General features: G+C 39.2%; 1 protein-coding gene and 1 long non-coding RNA gene across 3 annotated transcripts; one reads left to right on the top strand and one right to left on the bottom strand.

The window, feature by feature from the left end:
* The first annotated feature begins 2,770 nt into the window (after positions 1-2,770).
* On the top strand, positions 2,771-10,292 carry LOC127432099 (uncharacterized). 2 transcript variants are annotated; one of them, XR_007895692.1, is made up of 8 exons: positions 2,771-2,883; positions 5,777-5,828; positions 6,130-6,186; positions 6,581-6,636; positions 7,033-7,090; positions 7,488-7,545; positions 8,414-8,462; positions 10,002-10,292. It is a non-coding gene; the product is annotated as an uncharacterized LOC127432099 (long non-coding RNA). The 2 variants fall into 2 exon arrangements; XR_007895693.1 differs by lacking the exon at positions 7,488-7,545.
* Positions 8,469-17,395, bottom strand: mcmdc2 (minichromosome maintenance domain containing 2). The gene is made up of 14 exons (XM_051682900.1): positions 17,299-17,395; positions 16,857-16,987; positions 15,559-15,618; positions 15,191-15,386; positions 14,986-15,108; positions 13,522-13,623; positions 12,857-12,985; positions 12,534-12,768; positions 12,180-12,385; positions 11,875-12,041; positions 11,353-11,529; positions 10,994-11,133; positions 10,408-10,517; positions 8,469-10,128 (listed from the first exon to the last, which is right to left on the bottom strand). Exons 1-14 carry the CDS (start codon positions 17,393-17,395, stop codon positions 9,977-9,979), a joined length of 2,025 nt encoding a protein of 674 aa, XP_051538860.1. The 3' UTR covers positions 8,469-9,976.
* Positions 17,396-17,444: the final 49 nt, after the last annotated feature.

The raw sequence follows: 17,444 nt of genomic DNA, 5'->3' as shown, positions 1-17,444 counted from the left end.
TACGTGTTCCTTGTGCGAGAGGCACATCCCACCGTCAGATCAGCATGAGAGCTGCATTTACTGTCTGGGCTGTGCCTACGCAGAGTCAGCTCTCATGGAGACAGACTGTCTTCACTGTGAGGGCATGAGTCTCAAGACGCTTCGCTCACGAATCACCCTTGTTCTGAGGGACGATTCAGCCTCACACGCCCTCCCACCTGCCTCTTCTGTGATACTTGAGGATTCACATGAGGCACATGCCCTGCGAGCCCCTCAATCTCTCTGAAGCGCATGTTACCCGATACGCTATGTGCGAGACGAGCTCAAACCATCTGAAAGAACGGGTGGCCTCGTCTCGTGCAGCGGTTCTGACGCTGGGAATAATAATGATGACGTCATGTCTCTCACTGCATCAGGCGAGTGGTCAGTGGATGATACTGCTGCCCCTCACCCCAGCGAGGGCGAGGAACGTGCATGCGCCACTGACAGGGAGATGCTCCGCATCCTTACAAGGGCGGTCGAAGAGCTTTACCTTGAGTGGTCTCCCCCAGAGGAACCTGAATAGTCTTGCCTCGATGAATGGTTCCTGCAGTCCGGACGGCGTCAACCGGCAGCGTCCCGCAAATCTGCCCCATTCTTCCCCAAAGTTCATAACGAACTATCTAAGTCCTGACGCGCTCTTCTCGGCGTGCTCGTGCTGTGATGCCATCCTCTTTATTGTGGATCACAGGGAAGAAAATGGTTATGCCCAATTACCCCCTGTGGAAGAGGCGGTAGCGGCACACCTCTGCCCAGCGAGTAACAAGGTGTGGAAGGATGCCCCATACATCCTTCCAAACCATGTCTACAAACGTCCACACTGGCAGGAAAAGCTTACTCAGCAGCAGGACAAGCTGGATCAGCACTCCACGCAATGGCGGTGCTCCAGGTATTTCAAGCCAAGATCCTCAGGCAAATGGCTTCGATCCAGAGAAATTCAAAGAGCTCTGCACCACTACAGACTTAGCGCTGCATACCACGAATGTCACTGCACAAACCATCGGCAAGTCCATGGGAAACCTGGCAGTTCTGGATCGACATATATGGCTGACCCTCACAGAAATGAATGAAAAGGAAAAACCATTCTTTTGGATGCTCCAGTGTCTCCAGCCGGCCTCTTTGGCTGCTCTGTGAATAAGTTTGCTGAGCGTTACGTCGCAACTCAGCAGCAGTCACAGGCTATGAGACACTTTATGCCCAAACAGAGTATATCACAGCCAGTCCGCCCTTGCTCTGTTTCAAGCCATCACCTGACTAAAAGCCCCATAACCCAGACATTCTCGCTTCCAGGGGTGGCCCTCGCAGGGTAAACTTACTTCCGGTATCAACAGCAGCCATTGAAACACAAGTAAAATCTGCTGAAATCAGTCTTCATACAAATTAAATTGCATGTAAATGTTTGATCGGACTTTATGCAACTCTACAGAGCTCTAATTAACATTCTGACAACTTTAAGGAAGGTATAATGTGACTGGATCCAGCATATTTACTGAGATATTCAAGCTGCTACTTGTCATAGACTACACCGGTAATAAATAACTAGAATAATAATATAAATAAGATAATAAATTCTCATCGTTGTTCTCCATGTCTGTTTTGGTCGACTCTGCCTTATTGCAAATAAAACATGTGTGCAGAGAAAATCATCGGCAGCCAGCTCCACTCCACCCTCTCACACACCTGTGAAGCTCCAGAATGAGAAACAGGGCCGGGAAAATAATGTCTGATGGTTCGCACCATGGACACTTTTATAAACAGAGACACTTCTGTTATCTCTCTATCTGATATTTCATCTCATTCACATGCTCCTGACATCATCATAAAACTCCGGATGGCGTGTGGTAATGTTAATGTTTGAATTTCGGTATAATATTCATTAAACTCTGTGTATTTTACACAATGAAGCCAAACCAACTCAGATATACATCTGTCTTTTAAATAGCACACGGTTCAAATTTTATAAGATATTTTTTCATAGTAATATTATTATCCCTATAAATAAAAGCTTGAACCCATGTGAAATGTTCAGAAAAATCCCTTTCATGAGACAAGGCTGTTTTTTTCGTGAGACTATTTTTAATAATTTTTGAGAAGTGTATGTAGCTAATGTTCTTAATATGTAAATCCACGCAGTATAATCCGATGCAATGCTTACTCCACTTTGCACGTTTATATTGTTATAATCAGTATAAAATGCATTGTTTATTTCACAGTTCCTTATTGCTCTTTGCTGTTCTGTTACTGGGATGGTGAGGTTAATGTACATTGTGTATATAATATATTAAATTTATGAAAATGGGTAAATACATTTGACAGGATGACTTGCTTTCATTAGTTTGATTATTTATACATTTATAATGCATTTTACATTTTTGGGAGCTTAATACGAGGTTCAGTGTAACAGTGTATTTTTGCATCTGCGCTGGGAGTATATAAAGCTGTTCAAAATTAGTTTCTCGTGATACGGAGACGCAAGGAATCTCATTTATGCTAATAAAATGGGAGCTGGTGAAGAAACCACACCAGCGCTGCATTTGAGCATATAAACTCAAAAGAGACTGCAGCCTGAGTAGCCGAATCAGTTGGGAAAAGATGATAAATAATTTATGTGTACATTATATTGTGACTCGTTGGAGAACAGACCATACAAAAGACGTATACTAAAGTAATAGCCGCAAAGCCGTAGCGGAAGTAGCTTTACCCTGCGGTGACGTAGTTTCCGATTCATGTGAAAAAGGCCAATACGCATGTGCTTGCTCTAGGAAGTTCCCTTAAAAAGCAAAGAACACACGCGCAACTTCCTTTCCTTCCCAAGCGTGGAATGAGTTAGTTTCACGTGCTGCACGTTGCACCAGTGTAATTAAGGTAAATTATATTTCCTTTTAAAAAATACCGTCACTTAATAGTACCGATATAATCTACATGTATTTCTTAACAGGCGTTTAAAAGCGTTTGATATGAGGCGTTAATCTGCACGAGGTTAAAAACCAATTGGAGATTTTTGCATCCTGGTTTGCCCACGTGGTTCGTCTACAAGTTTGTTACATCCAGAACAAACGATTGCTTAAATGTACAAAAAGTATTTAAGTCTGAGTGTTACGGCCTTGGGTGGAAGGATCAGTAGACTTTATGAAAAAGAATTTGAAGGATTTGCATCATCTTATTAGTCTCTTTCATGATGAGTTATAAGGCCCGTTATTTTATATATATATTCTCGTATGGAATGAGTATTCACTGTTACCTGTGTGGCATCATAAGGATCATATACATTACTGAGCGACTGACTTAGGGGGAACTCTTAAACTAGTCTGTCCTGTCAGATCAGATCAGCTCAAATATGTACTTATCAAGTTTTCTATCTAGTAAATAAACCTTTTACAAACTGGCTCGTTAGTAGATTTAGAAGACGAGTATTAGCACATAGATTTGGAGACGTTATGAAATCACTTTGCTGTAGTCTTCCTCTGTAATAGTTTGACCACTAAAAGTGGATGCTGAAGTATTAAATTGTTGCGAAAGGTATCTTGAAGTCCAACTGTGCCTGACAAGGAATACAGGTCTGTTTGATCAATTGTGTATATTGCCATTGTAATGGTAGGTAGCTGTGCAGTGTGTAAGGGTGTGTTCACACTTGTAGTTCGGTACTCTTGGTCTGGACCAAAAAAGAAAATGATACATTTAGTCCTGGTTCGCTTAGCGTTCACACTGGCATTTTTATCACCGAACCTAACGATACAAAACCAAAGGCATCAGGAAAAAGTCACAACCTGATTGGACAGCTTTTATGACGTATATTTTTTGACGGAACTTGCCGATCATCCAAAACAATGCTGGCTGCTGGGCGAAATGCGCTCGTTATATATGTATATGGTGGTATTTTTACCAGCTGAGAACAAACGAAGAGCTAATAAAATGTGTAAAGGAGTCAAAACAGCCCCAGGAATTCCTCCGTTGCACACATAAACGAAGATATGCTGCAAGGACGGTTGACGGCGGTTCCGACGCCTGTACCGAACTGTAATGGGCAACATAGCTCCTATGATAAGAACCAGGTATGCTTGAGGTCAGTATTAGGCAAATTACTAACTGTTTTTGGTCCGTTTAGACATCTTTGGTCCATGTTGCGTTCATATATCAATCGATCTGCACCAGAGTTCGTTTGGAAGCTGACCGAGACCCACTTTTCAGGCGTTCTCGGTCCGCTTGTTTGGTGTGCACCAAGGTTCGGGTGACAGCGTTTACACTTGTTCAAATGAACCACAATAACAGAGCAATCGCACCAGAGTTCGTTTTAATCTAACCAAACCTGCCAAGTGTGAACACACCCTAACCCTCACTCCCCTGGCCTCAAGAGGTGCACTAGCGACTGATGCTAGAGGCTGTAGCCTTTAGCCTCCTTGTTAGCGGGTCGAGCAGGACTGGTTAGTGGTGCCGTGACCCGGATTGGAGTAAGGTTTAGGGGGGTGAGTGTATGGCCTTGTTCAGACTGCCACTAAACTCTTTTTGATAGTCTGGAAAGCAAAAAAACCACATAAAATATGATTTTTCCGAATCTGATTCAAACCACATCGGGAGGTGGTTTCAAATGCATTTGAAATCTGATTTTTTTTTTGGATGCGTCTCAGTCCAGACGCTCTGGCTGCTCAAATCGGATTTAAAATGGTCTTTTGCATCACTCTTAACACGACACACAATGATGTCAAAAATCGGTGACTGCAGCATGGAACATCACAATATTTACCAGTCTCCTCCGTCGCTGAGTTTTTCTTGTGCGACGGAGGAGTTCTGCACTGCGACTGGACAGGGCGCTTATTTGGAGAGCGGGATGATGCACCTCCATTTTTCCAGCATCTGTTTTGAAAGCATCGTCACGTGGGTACGCCTACGTCGTTACCAGAGCAACCCATGCAGATAGGTTGGTTATGTCTGAATGCGCAAATCTGATTTGATCACACGCAATTAATAGTGCGGACAGTCTGCCTGAAAAGATCTGATTTGAGAAAAACTCCGATTTGCCTGCAGTCTAAACATAGCCTAACAGTAGCCAGCTGGTAGGTAGCTGTGTGGTGTGTAAACCTAACTCCCCTGGCCTCGAGGCGCACTAGCGACTGACGCTAGAGGCTGTGGTGCCGGTTCGGAGTGGGTCAAACAGGGCCGGTTACACCATGGTGAACCTTTCCACGCCATTGATTTGGTCAGATCATGCTGTAATCATGATTTATCCAAGAAAATGTTTTAAGCATCCCAGGAGGACTGTTATAAATCATTTTGTCAGGTGTGTTGCAGTGATAAATAGCCCCTTTGCCATTTTGCTCTGCTGTCTGCAGGACTGAGCTCTGTCCGGTGTAGGTCTGCTGTCCCTTGTGTGGCCTTACTGGTTTGGGAATGGTCTGTACATGGCCTGGATTGGGTAATTAGGGCTTAGATACACTTTGAGATGCTGTGGTCTTGGTAAAGGTTCTGACCTTGGGTTGAACTAGCATTGCCCAGGCCTTGTGTGCGCTTGTGTGGGAGGATCTACTCGTGCTGTGTTACATGTGCTTTTTGACCTCCAGTTCATCAGTCATCTTTTTGATGTTGAATTGAGCATTTCATTTATTGGCTTTCCCCTTAGTGCTGCTTTTTTGAAGTAGCACAAAATCAGTAGTCTTAAGGTATGATGGGTAATTAGTGATCACTTTTTTGAGGTCTGTCTGTTTTCTTGTCATTATGATGGCTCTTTTCATTTACTTGGTATCCTTTTTCTTTTTTTCACCAGTTTAGCCAGATGAAGATGATTGCTTCTGCCAATGGAGAGGACCATTGTAAAGGTAAGAAGCTAAAACGAATTTTTTTTTTCAGCTCATAACACATTTATTAGACTTTTGCTTTCTATTAATCTAAAAAGTTAACATTACTAGGAGACAACTTGTCTTGTGAGCTGTTGGGTGCCATTAGTTCTGCCTAATGCAATGATGATCACATTTTTGCCGTTTACCCATCAGACCAGATTGGGTTGTTGACACCGTGACTATCTGAAGCAAGAGCAGAGTTACTGACTACCCAATACCTCACTTTGAGTAGAAATATTAAACCAATTCTAATGTGTTGAATTGATCCTACCCCCACCAGATCAGAGGATTGTCATTGGAAAAGGATGACCTGACAGTTGCAGCTTAGTGAAGATTGGTAATTACTTTACACTTACACATTACTTCTGCTGTAGTTGTTTCATGCAATTTATCCATTTGGCCAGAGTGGGCTGTTAATGCTGCACCTGTAGTTGACTTATTGCCATGATGAACTTTGTATTTGTACTACTGCTAGTTTAGACTAGATTGTTGTGTTAAAAGCGTGAATAAGATTACTAGGAGCCAAATTATCTTGTGGGCTGTTGGGTGCCATCAGTTCTGCCTAATGCAATGATGATGTTCACATTTTTGCCGTTTACCCATCAGACCAGATTGGGTTGTTGACACTGTGACTATCTGAAGCAAGAGCAGAGTTGCGGACTACCCAATACCCCACTTGAAGTAAAAATATTATATTATAATACTAATGTATTGATCCTATCCCCCACCAGATCAGAGGATTGCCCCCTAGAAAAGGATGATCTGAGTTGCAGCTTAATGAATATTGGTAATTATTTTACACTTATACGTTATAACTTTTGCTGTAAATGTGTTTCATGCAATTTACCCATGTTACCAGACTGTTAATGCTGCACCTGTAGTTGACTTATTGCCATGATGAATTTTGTATTTGTTTTTTTATTTTTTGCAATATCGTTTAGACTAGATTGGAGTGTTGAAACTGAATAAGATTACTTGGAGGAGAATTGTCTTGTTGGGTGCCATCAGTTCTGGCTAATGCAATGATGATGTTCACATTTTTGCCGTTTACCCATCAGACCAGATTGGGTTGTTGACACTGTGACTATCTGAAGCAAGAGCAGAGTTGCGGACTACCCAATACCCCACTTGAAGTAAAAATATTATATTATAATACTAATGTATTGATCCTATCCCCCACCAGATCAGAGGATTGCCCCCTAGAAAAGGATGATCTGAGAGTTGCAGCTTAATGAATATTGGTAATTATTTTACACTTATACGTTATAACTTTTGCTGTAAATGTGTTTCATGCAATTTACCCATGTTACCAGACTGTTAATGCTGCACCTGTAGTTGACTTATTGCCATGATGAATTTTGTATTTGTTTTTTTTATTTTTTGCAATATCGTTTAGACTAGATTGGAGTGTTGAAACTGAATAAGATTACTTGGAGGAGAATTGTCTTGTTGGGTGCCATCAGTTCTGCCTAATGCAATGATGATGTTCACATCTTTGCCGTTTACCCATCAGACCAGATTGGGTTGTTGACACTGTGACTATCTGAAGCAAGAGCAGAGTTGCGGACTACCCAATACCCCACTTGAAGTAAAAATATTATATTATAATACTAATGTATTGATCCTATCCCCCACCAGATCAGAGGATTGCCCCCTAGAAAAGGATGATCTGAGAGTTGTAGCTTAATGAATATTGGTAATTATTTTACACTTATACGTTATAACTTTTGCTGTAAATGTGTTTCATGCAATTTACCCATGTTACCAGACTGTTAATGCTGCACCTGTAGTTGACTTATTGCCATGATGAATTTTGTATTTGTTTTTTTTATTTTTTGCAATATCGTTTAGACTAGATTGGAGTGTTGAAACTGAATAAGATTACTTGGAGGAGAATTGTCTTGTTGGGTGCCATCAGTTCTGCCTAATGCAATGATGATGTTCGCATTTTTGCCGTTTACCCATCAGACCAGATTGGGTTGTTGACACTGTGACTATCTGAAGCAAGAGCAGAGTTACTGACTACCCAATACCTCACTTGCAGTAAAAATTATTATATTAAAGGATTGCCACTAGAAAAGGGTGACCGGAGTTGCAGCTTAAATTTTTTTTATATATATGTATCTTCTTACTTAAACATGACATACTGCTATGTATTTATTTTTTTTTTATTTTTTTGCCAGTTTATCCGTCTGACCAGACTGGGCTGTTAATACTTCACTAGTAGTTACATAAAAGTGCTGGATGTTTTTCACAGAATATGTAACCTAATTATATATTTTTGGAAAAAATGCTTATGAATTTATAATTTTTGCGATTTGAGTGGCGTGTTGAAACTGTAAATTCGATTACTAGGAGGCAAAGTTATTTTGTGGGCTGTTGGGTGCCATCAGTTCTGCCTAATGCAGTGATCATGTTTCTGCCTTTTACCCATCAGGCCAGATTGGGTTGTTGACTATGACTATATGAAGCAAAAGCAAAAGAGTTGCTGAATGCCCAGTACCCCATTTTGAGCAAGAATATTTCTGCAACTAATGTATTTGTTCTACATTCTTCCCCACCAGATTGCCACTGGAAAGGGGTGATGTGAGAATTGCTGCTCAATTATAACTGGTAATTTATTTATTTTAATAACTTGTGCTTATTGAGTCATGTTTTTGCAGTTTATCCTTCAGACTAGATTGGGGTGCTGAAACTGTTTTTCTGATATCTAAAATGTCGTTAGTTTTAAATGTTTAGGGGAAGTGACCCAATAAAGCCTACCCCATAAGATTAATCTCTCATCAAACACTCCTATGCTTTGTGAAACTGACAAAATTAAGTTACTTTAACCGCAAACGTGGATAGTCTGGAGTGAGTTTATAAGGAATATGTGTACCATTTAAGCCCACTATGCTTTTAAAATGTAAATGTTCACATTTTACTAAAACGCCTCAATTTTGATTATTTTTGTAGATTTAGACCTCAAACATGACCAGTAAATTAAGTCTTTAATTTCTGAATCTGACGGTCCTTATTTTCTTTGTCTTCATTTTTCTCCCTGCAATGAAAACCGATTCAGTATGTAGCGTTGACAAGGAGTTCAGTTTAATGAGATACAGTGGATTATTTGCTCAGTGGGCTTATTAGAAACAATAGGGGTCAGTGGAAAATAATCCTAGTGTCAATGTAAACCATTTTTTTCATGAATAAACGCAATAGAGCATGTTTGTTGTTTTAATACAAATTATTCTGCTTTTAAGCTTTGAGGAAACAGGCTTTTCAAAGGCACTGTTCCTTATAAGCCCACGAAATTTCATTTCTGGATTGTGCTCTGTTTCCAATTATAAATCTTGTTTGAGCTCAAGAAACAAATTGTCATGTAATGCTTCTTAGATTTTTTTCTTTTTTTTTTTTCTTCATTTGTGAGCATCACTCAGGCAGTGTCCTGCACTAGCTCCAGAAACTCATTAAATCTGTCTTTTCAAATACAAAATATTGCTGTTAAATACAAAGAAAATAAATATCAAGTATCATTTGGTTTATCAATCTCTTAATTCTAACTTTATCATTCCTCGCCTGGTTTGTTCTGACTCCAGAAAAATTGCTATTTTTTTTTTTTTTTTTTTTTTTTGCTTTTTGAGGTCATCAAAAAGTGTAGTTTTGGAGTAACTTCCAAAATGACTGCCAAACAGCGGTAGCACATGCTCCCAAATAACTCAAATGAAACATTTGATTGGCTCCAAATAAAAAGTAAAATGATACCAACAAATGTTTGCCTTTCTCTTTCTCTTGCTTTTTGTCTTTTTCAAAAAACTAAGTGGGCTTATATGGCATGTGGGCCTAATTGGGTCACTTCCCCTAATCTTAGATGCAGATTAAGATTTAACTGTTCTCTTGGTCTAGACTGTGATGCAGCAGTGCAATTAGATTTGTGGTGAGTGCATGTTGGCAGAGCTAGAATTTAATTGAATTGAGGTTTTTCAACCTGTATCTAGACAAAAGTGGAGACCTTAAGTTTTAATTCAAATCCTGAACACTTCCAAAATGTGAAGTTGATAGTTAATGCTAAAATGATTCAAGACAAACATGCATTGGACTTTTGCATTTACTTCAATGTAAATATTGAATATGTGTAGTACCTTAATCTATTCCTCTACAATGTTTGTGTAGGTGTGCATATAATTCAAGATCTGCTTGCGGAGTTCTTCCAAAGTAAGGTCTCGTCGGTGCAGGGAGTCCAGGTCATGGAGAGCATAGGGAAACACCGCATTGGGTGGAAAAACAAGCGCAGAGGCCCCTGCATTCCAATGACAAATTTGCTTACATTTCTAAACCCTCAGTATCGTGCACTGTAACAGGAGCTTGATCTTAACTCTAAATCAGTAATGAGGTGCTGAAAGGTGAACATGACTTTAGTTTTGTTCAAATCTTCAATTGAAATAAATTCTCATTGCAAAAATGTCTGATTTCTGTTCCTTAACTGCATGTAATCATTTCAGAACATCCGTCTGGACTTCAACTTGTGTATTAGTAGTTAATTTGTTCAAACTCAAAGAAATATAATGGTGAAACTAACCATGTTTTAGGGTGATTGAACTCTCGCACAAGAGTACTGCAATGACTGCATCTTCCTCTAGAACTTGTGTTCTCAGGCTGAGTTTAGCATGGGCCTGGGCCAGAGAAAACCTACCAGAATAGTAAACCAAAAATGCATTGTGTGTAAAATGTCCTTTTTGTATGAAAGTTGCTTAAAGAATGCAAGACTGCTGTAAGTTTCAGACTTAACCAATTTTAAACTTGTCTTTCCTGCATTACAAAATCTTGCTTGCTCCAGATTTTACTACAGCCCAAGATACAAACCGCATTTATGAGAAAAAGCTACCTATTTAAGTTTGCTACCAGTTTTCATTGAGTGTAAACTGTCTTTAAACATTACAGCATGAGATTTATCTCCAAATAGACTGTTGGACTGTAACATTGACAAACATCTGTTACACAAACACCTTAAAAGTTGGTTGGCAGTTTTTGTTTTTTCTTCAGAAGGGTGGAAGAAGGTTCTGAACTGTTGGCTTGCATTATGTAACTGTGCCATCTAGTGGTTCAGTCAGACTACTCTTAAGAGTTACAATTTGCAAACAGTCAAATTTATAAGCAATGCTTACAGCAGTTTGATGGATGTGGCAGAGACAGAGGAGCCCTGTGAGTCTGAACGAACCCTACGGTTGGCCATATAGTAGCCATGGATCATTCTCTCAGCCTCTGGGCTCATGGCCACCTTCAAGTCCCTTGCATAAGCCAAGAGCTGGGGAAAGATGGGAAAGCATAAAAAAAACAGGCTATGACAGAGTACAGCCTATTTTCATGTTAAGTCTACTTCAAGTATTGTACAGCACTTTAAACCTCAACTCTTTTTTATATATATATATATATATATATATATATATATATATATATATATAAAAAAACTTAAGTAGCCATTTTTTTTAAATATTAAAAAATATTTTTTGATAGGTCTGTACACCTCTTTGTAGTCCTGTGTGGTAAATTGGATGCATGCTGGATAAATGGGCTCTCCTGGGTAGATGGCCTGTTTTAAGACGTGCACTGTCATGGACAGGAGTGGGTGATCGCTTGTTTCTCGACACTGGACCACGAGTCCAAACGCCTCTGCAAGCTGAAGGGGTACTGAGCCCATTTCCTACATTTATATGAATATATGTGATTAGTTATATTCACTAAAACATGAGCAAATCTATTACTTTAAAAAAGATAAAATAACACTGGGGAAATGAGAGCCATTGTCTAGATCACTGGTGAGATTTGGCTACTGACACAAATTAGCACAATGAGAAACTCTCCTAAAATAGATGGCATTGCCTTTGGTTCCTGTTCCCAAATACAGAAAGAGGTGGGGTCATCTGCCAAGCATTCCAGCATTCCTCTTACATGTAATCATAGTCTTCTGGCATGTATACTTATAAAATTCCCATCTGTTTTCTGAGGAAAAGCCAAGTGATTATAATAAGATTGGATGTAAACCCACCACAGAGCCCAGCACCACATTATCACATCTGGCTGTCTTCTTGGATGGGGAGGCAGCATTAGCTAGGGCCCAGAAGTTACAGTGGATGGGGAAGGAGAGCTGCTGGTCTGTATCATCACCATACTTTTTTGCAGGAATGAAAACAGACACAGTCCTGCTTTCAAGAGCTGAAGGACAGTGTGCAGAGTAGAAACAGGTATTTAGGTTTGCTTTGCTTTATTGATTGAAATGCACAGTCTGTCTTCATAGAAATTTCCATGATAATTTTCCTTTAATATTCCTGAATGTATGTCATTAATTTGCACCATATTGAAGCATGTCTATCTTGTCTCTCTTGTAGCATATGAGGTCTCCCAGCAGACAGACTCCTCCAGTTGCCAGCAGAGCTGAACCAGCATGGATGTTGGCAGTACCTACTCCATACTCATCTCTGGACAGAGATGCCAACAGCTCTCCTGTCATTGTGTGATGAATTCCACGTTGGGCCAATCCCAAGCTATATCTCATCAACCTGTGAATGAATAAACACTCAATATAAATTATTCTTTAGTGGAGTGGCATGGTTTAGAGTAAAACAGAAAATACATAACTCTTTGTAGACAAGTCTTGATTGAACATGATCTAACAGTATGTGCATATTTAAAAAAAAAAAGCTGGACCTGTCAATGATTAGAGTGTCACTGGTAAGAGCAAGCACATCCAGGTGGTTGGGGGTATCTGGATTACCATCAGTTTGCACCAAACTAAGTAGTAGCCCCAATTTCAGTGTGTTGTAGAGTCCAGGAGGGATCACAGGGGAACCAAATGAGTTGGCTACAATCGCACTGAACCTCCATGGGGAACATGCTGAGGCTGTCAGCAGGTTTTGGAAGTTGTTGCTAACCAGACAGGGGCCTGTGAGCAGCAGTCAGGTGCAAATGACTTTGACATGCTGTGAATATGGCTGGTTGTTTTTATAACATCAGTCAAAACAAGACCTTACATTTGGGGGTCCATGGCTGGATACTGCAAGCCTCTACACTCCAGGTTATGCTGGGCCACTGGTGCACATGAGCTGGAATCCCCACAACTCGGTACAGATGACCAATTCTCATAGAGTTACACAGTTCATCTAATAATGTTAAGAGAAACAAAACAATGACAGTTGGGGGTTGGTCTTCACTTATTTTATTTTTTTTAAATGCTCACCACCTACATGGCTGCCAAGACAAACACTGCAGGCTCTTTTAAACAATGACTCCACTATGGTTTGTACCAGCTAATGAGTGTACCTTACATTTATTAACATGTATGTTCAGTAACTGGAGCCTGGTGTATTGAATTCCAGACTAATACTAGGTCAACAGAATATGCTAATACAGGCCAGAGAAACTACAGCCTCAAGTTTGCGAACGGAGGAATATTATTGCACGAGACAGGAACACCCAATCTAACACTGACTGGATGTGTTTCAACAGTTTATTTACTTTATGCTCTTTCACAAGACTATGAAAACCAGGTTAATCAGGCATGAAAATGTACAACCTAACTGGATTACAACCTAACTGGATTATTTCCTAATGGCTGGTTTAGAAGTAAAGATTGATTGAAATACCATGAGAAGAAAAGGGGGAACAATTCAGGATATGAAAACGCATTTAGGCCCACCTCTTAGAAAAAGGGTTACAGATTGATATCTTAAGGAGGAAACCTCATGAACTCCCAAAACATCCACTGCCTTCACATGAATGAGCTCAACCAGCTGTTTATCTGCATAAAAAAAAAACTACAACAATAGTAAACTGACACTGAACCTTTCTACACATTTAAATATTTGATCTTTATTTTTGTAAGTATTTTCACATGACTAGGCGATTTCCTTATGTGAGGTCTGTACTACAGTAAAAAATATATATACACTGGTGGCCAAAAGTTTGGAATAATTTACTGATTTTGCCGTTTTGGAAGGAAATTTGTACTTTAATTTACCAAAGTGGCATTCAACTGATCATAACGTATATTCAGGACATTACTGATGTAAATAAACAGCACCATCACTATTTGAAAAAAGTTATTTTTGATCAAATCTAGACAGGCCCCATTTCCAGCAGCCATCACTCCGACACCTTATCCTTGAGTAATCATGCTAAATTGCTAATTTGGTACTAGAAAATCACTTGCCATTATATCAAACACAGTTGAAAGCTATCTAGTTCATTAAATTAAGCTTAACATTGTCTTTGTGTTTGTTTTTGAGTTGCCACAGTATACAATATATTGGCATGTCTTAAGGTCAATATTAGGTCAAAAATGGCAAAAAAGAAACAACTTTGTCTAGAAACTCATCAGCCAATCATTGTTTTGTGGAATGAAGGCTATACAATGCTTGAAACTGCCAAAAAACTGAAGATTTCATACAAAGATGTACACAACAGTCTTTAAAGACAAAGGACAACTGGCTCTAACAATGACAGAAAGAGATGTGGAAGGCCAGATGTACAACTAAACAAGAGGATAAGTACATCAGAGTCTCTAGTTTGAGAAATAGACGCCTCACATGTCCTCAGCTGACAGCTTCATTGAATTCTACTCACTCAACACCAGTTTCATGTACAACAGTAAAGAGAAGACTCTGGGGTGCAGGCCTTATGGGAAGAATTGCAAAGAAAAAGCCACTTTTGAAATAGAAAAACAAAAAGAAAAGGTTAGAGTGGGCAAAGAAACACAGACATTGGACAACAGATAATTGGAAAAGAGTGTTATGGATCTTAACCCCATTGAGCTTTTTTGGGATCAGCTAGACTGTAAGGTGCGTGAGAAGTGCCCGACAAGACAGCCACATCTTTGGCAAGTACTACAGGAAGCGTGGGGTGAGTATATGGACAAACTGACAGCTAGATTGCCAAGGATCTGCAAAGCTGTCATTGTTGCACGTGGAGGATTTTTTTATGAGAACTCTTTGAAGTAGTTTAAGAAGTTCAGAAAAATATATGTTTTAATGTCCTGACTATACATTGTGACCAGTTGATTGCCACTTTGGTGAATAAAAGTACCAATTTCTTTCCGTAAGAGCAAAATCTGTACATTATTCCAAATTTTAGGTAGCCAGCGTATATTTTTATTTTCTCTCACCCCCTAAAACACGAGACTTCACATCCTCTTTCAGTGGAGACGAGCAGAGAAAACAGATAAAATCACTCCTGATTGTAGCAGACTCTGTGGCACCTGGTACATGAACTCTGATGTGATGATATCCTTTAGACAAATTGGCAGGTGGGACAACGGTTACAAATAAAGCCTAAATATGGAAAAATGCAAGGTAATAAAAGTTACCTACCTCTTGAGCATGGGCATTTCTCTTCTGAGCAGAGAAATCTGGCCCCTTGTGTGTATTTGGTGACTCGTGTCATGGCAATTGCAAGGCCTTCCAAAGCTAAAGGTCTCATTGGACCATACCCACGGGGAAACTTAGAGAGATCCAAACAATAGTTGGGAAAAGGTGGCAAGTGTGTTGGCTTTAAAACAACATTAACCTAAAAAATAAAATAAAGTAATTTTCTATATAATTATTTATATATATAGTATATGTTGTACAGCTATGTCTCTATATATCATCTATATGATTGCTTAGTACATTTTTGTCAAAAATGTATATTGTTTACATAAATAAATCTGCATATAATTAAACACAATGCTGTTTCTTACCTGGCTTTCTGTTTCTATGTGATCAATAAGTGATAGTGTTTTTATGGACAGAAAACAAACCTGAAAATATATATATATATATATATATTTTTAAATTGCACTCAATTGTTTGATATACAGAGTAGTTACTAAATGTGGAATTTATATTGCAGTGTGGTCTGTTAAGCTCAGTTCAATAAATGGCATTAAGTGGTTGGCATTTTCCCTCAAATTTTATATATATCAACTTCACCAAGAGGGGGACTTCCCCTATAATAAATATGCAGCAAGTAATTGACTAATACACTCACTGAGCACTTTATTGCGAACACCTGTACACCTACATATTCATGCAATTATCAAACCAGCCAGTAGTGTGTCAGTAGTGCAGTGCATAAAATCATGCAGATTCGGGTCAGGAGCCTCAGTTCATGTTCACATCAACCATCAGATGGTGAAAAAATGTGATCTCATTGATTTGGACCGTGGCATGAATGTTGGTGCCAGATGGGCTGGTTTGAGTATTTCGGTAACTGCTGATCTCCTGGTATTTTCATGCACAACAGTCTCTAGAATTTACTCAGAATGGTGCACAAAACAAAACAAAAAAACATCCAGAGAGTGGCAGTTCTGCAGATGGAAACACCTTGTTGATGAAAGAGGTCAACGGAGAAAGGCCAGACTGGTTTGAGCTGACAGAAAGGCTAAGGTAACTCAGATAACCACTCTGAACAATCATGGTGAGAAGAATATCATCTCAGAATGCACAACATGTCGAACCTTGAGACGGATGGGCTACAGCAGCAGAAGACCACTTTGGGCACTTTATTAGGACCATAGTGTTCCAAATCAAGTGCTCAGTGAGCGTATATAAATTAGTGGTTTATGAGTAAACTATGGAAGCCCATTTCCGTCACATAAAAAAAACAAACAAACAAAAACCAAACGTGTTTGGTAAATCAAAATTATGAGATATAAAGTCATAATTTTGTGATAAAGTCATAATTATGAGACACTAAATCATAATAATGAGATGCTAAGTCATAATTTTGAGATACTAAATCATAATTATGAGATGACTTTATGAGATTACTTTTTATGTAATAATTTCGACTTTTGCTCTCACCAGTAGGATATGACGTTTAATCTCATAATTATTACTTTTTATCTCTTGATTTTGACTTTCTCTCAATTATAACTTATGATCTCCTAATTGACTATATCTCAAAATTATGACTTTGTATCTCTTTTTACGTGGCGGAAATAGGCTTCCATACTAAACATTGTTAATATTATACTTGTTTATTTGTGTAACTCACAGACTGAAAGAGTACGGCAGCTTTGAGGGGGTCGTGTAATATACAGTCTCCCAGTGTGGCGTCCAATTCAAGCACATCAGAGGGATTTACATCAAAACTGAACCGATACACGGCCTCCATCTGCTGTGCACCTGAAAGACACGTTTATCTTACCTCTTTTCTTTGTGGAAATGGTTATGGAACTCTGTGTTTGTTTAAGGTACATTATAGTTTTCATGCTTTTGTTCGAAGGTAGAATGTTCAAACTTTAATTAGCTTGTTTAGTTGTTACATTAATAATAATAATAATAATAATAAAAAAAGGTAGCGTTAAACTAATTTCAAAAGTGAATGCAATACAAATGTAGCTTCCTCGCGACCACCTGTCCACTGAGGTAAACCTTTAAAGGTGTGTAAATGACAAATAAGCCTCTAATAACGCTTATGATTCTTATAAACAAACCTTTCAATACGTAACAGTCTTCCATGAGTTTCCGTAACCCACCACTTCTATCTAAATAAATTACAATCGCTTCTTTTAGAGAAAGTAGACTCTCCATCTCCAAAACGTCCCGCTTCGCCTCGGAGTCTGATGCTGCGCGGGAAGCT

Source organism: Myxocyprinus asiaticus, chromosome 41 (assembly GCF_019703515.2).
Source record: "Myxocyprinus asiaticus isolate MX2 ecotype Aquarium Trade chromosome 41, UBuf_Myxa_2, whole genome shotgun sequence".
In the NCBI taxonomy this organism is placed as follows: domain Eukaryota; kingdom Metazoa; phylum Chordata; class Actinopteri; order Cypriniformes; family Catostomidae; genus Myxocyprinus; species Myxocyprinus asiaticus.
Note: the sequence above shows the minus strand (reverse complement) of the source record. Positions and strands in the feature narration are given on the sequence as shown.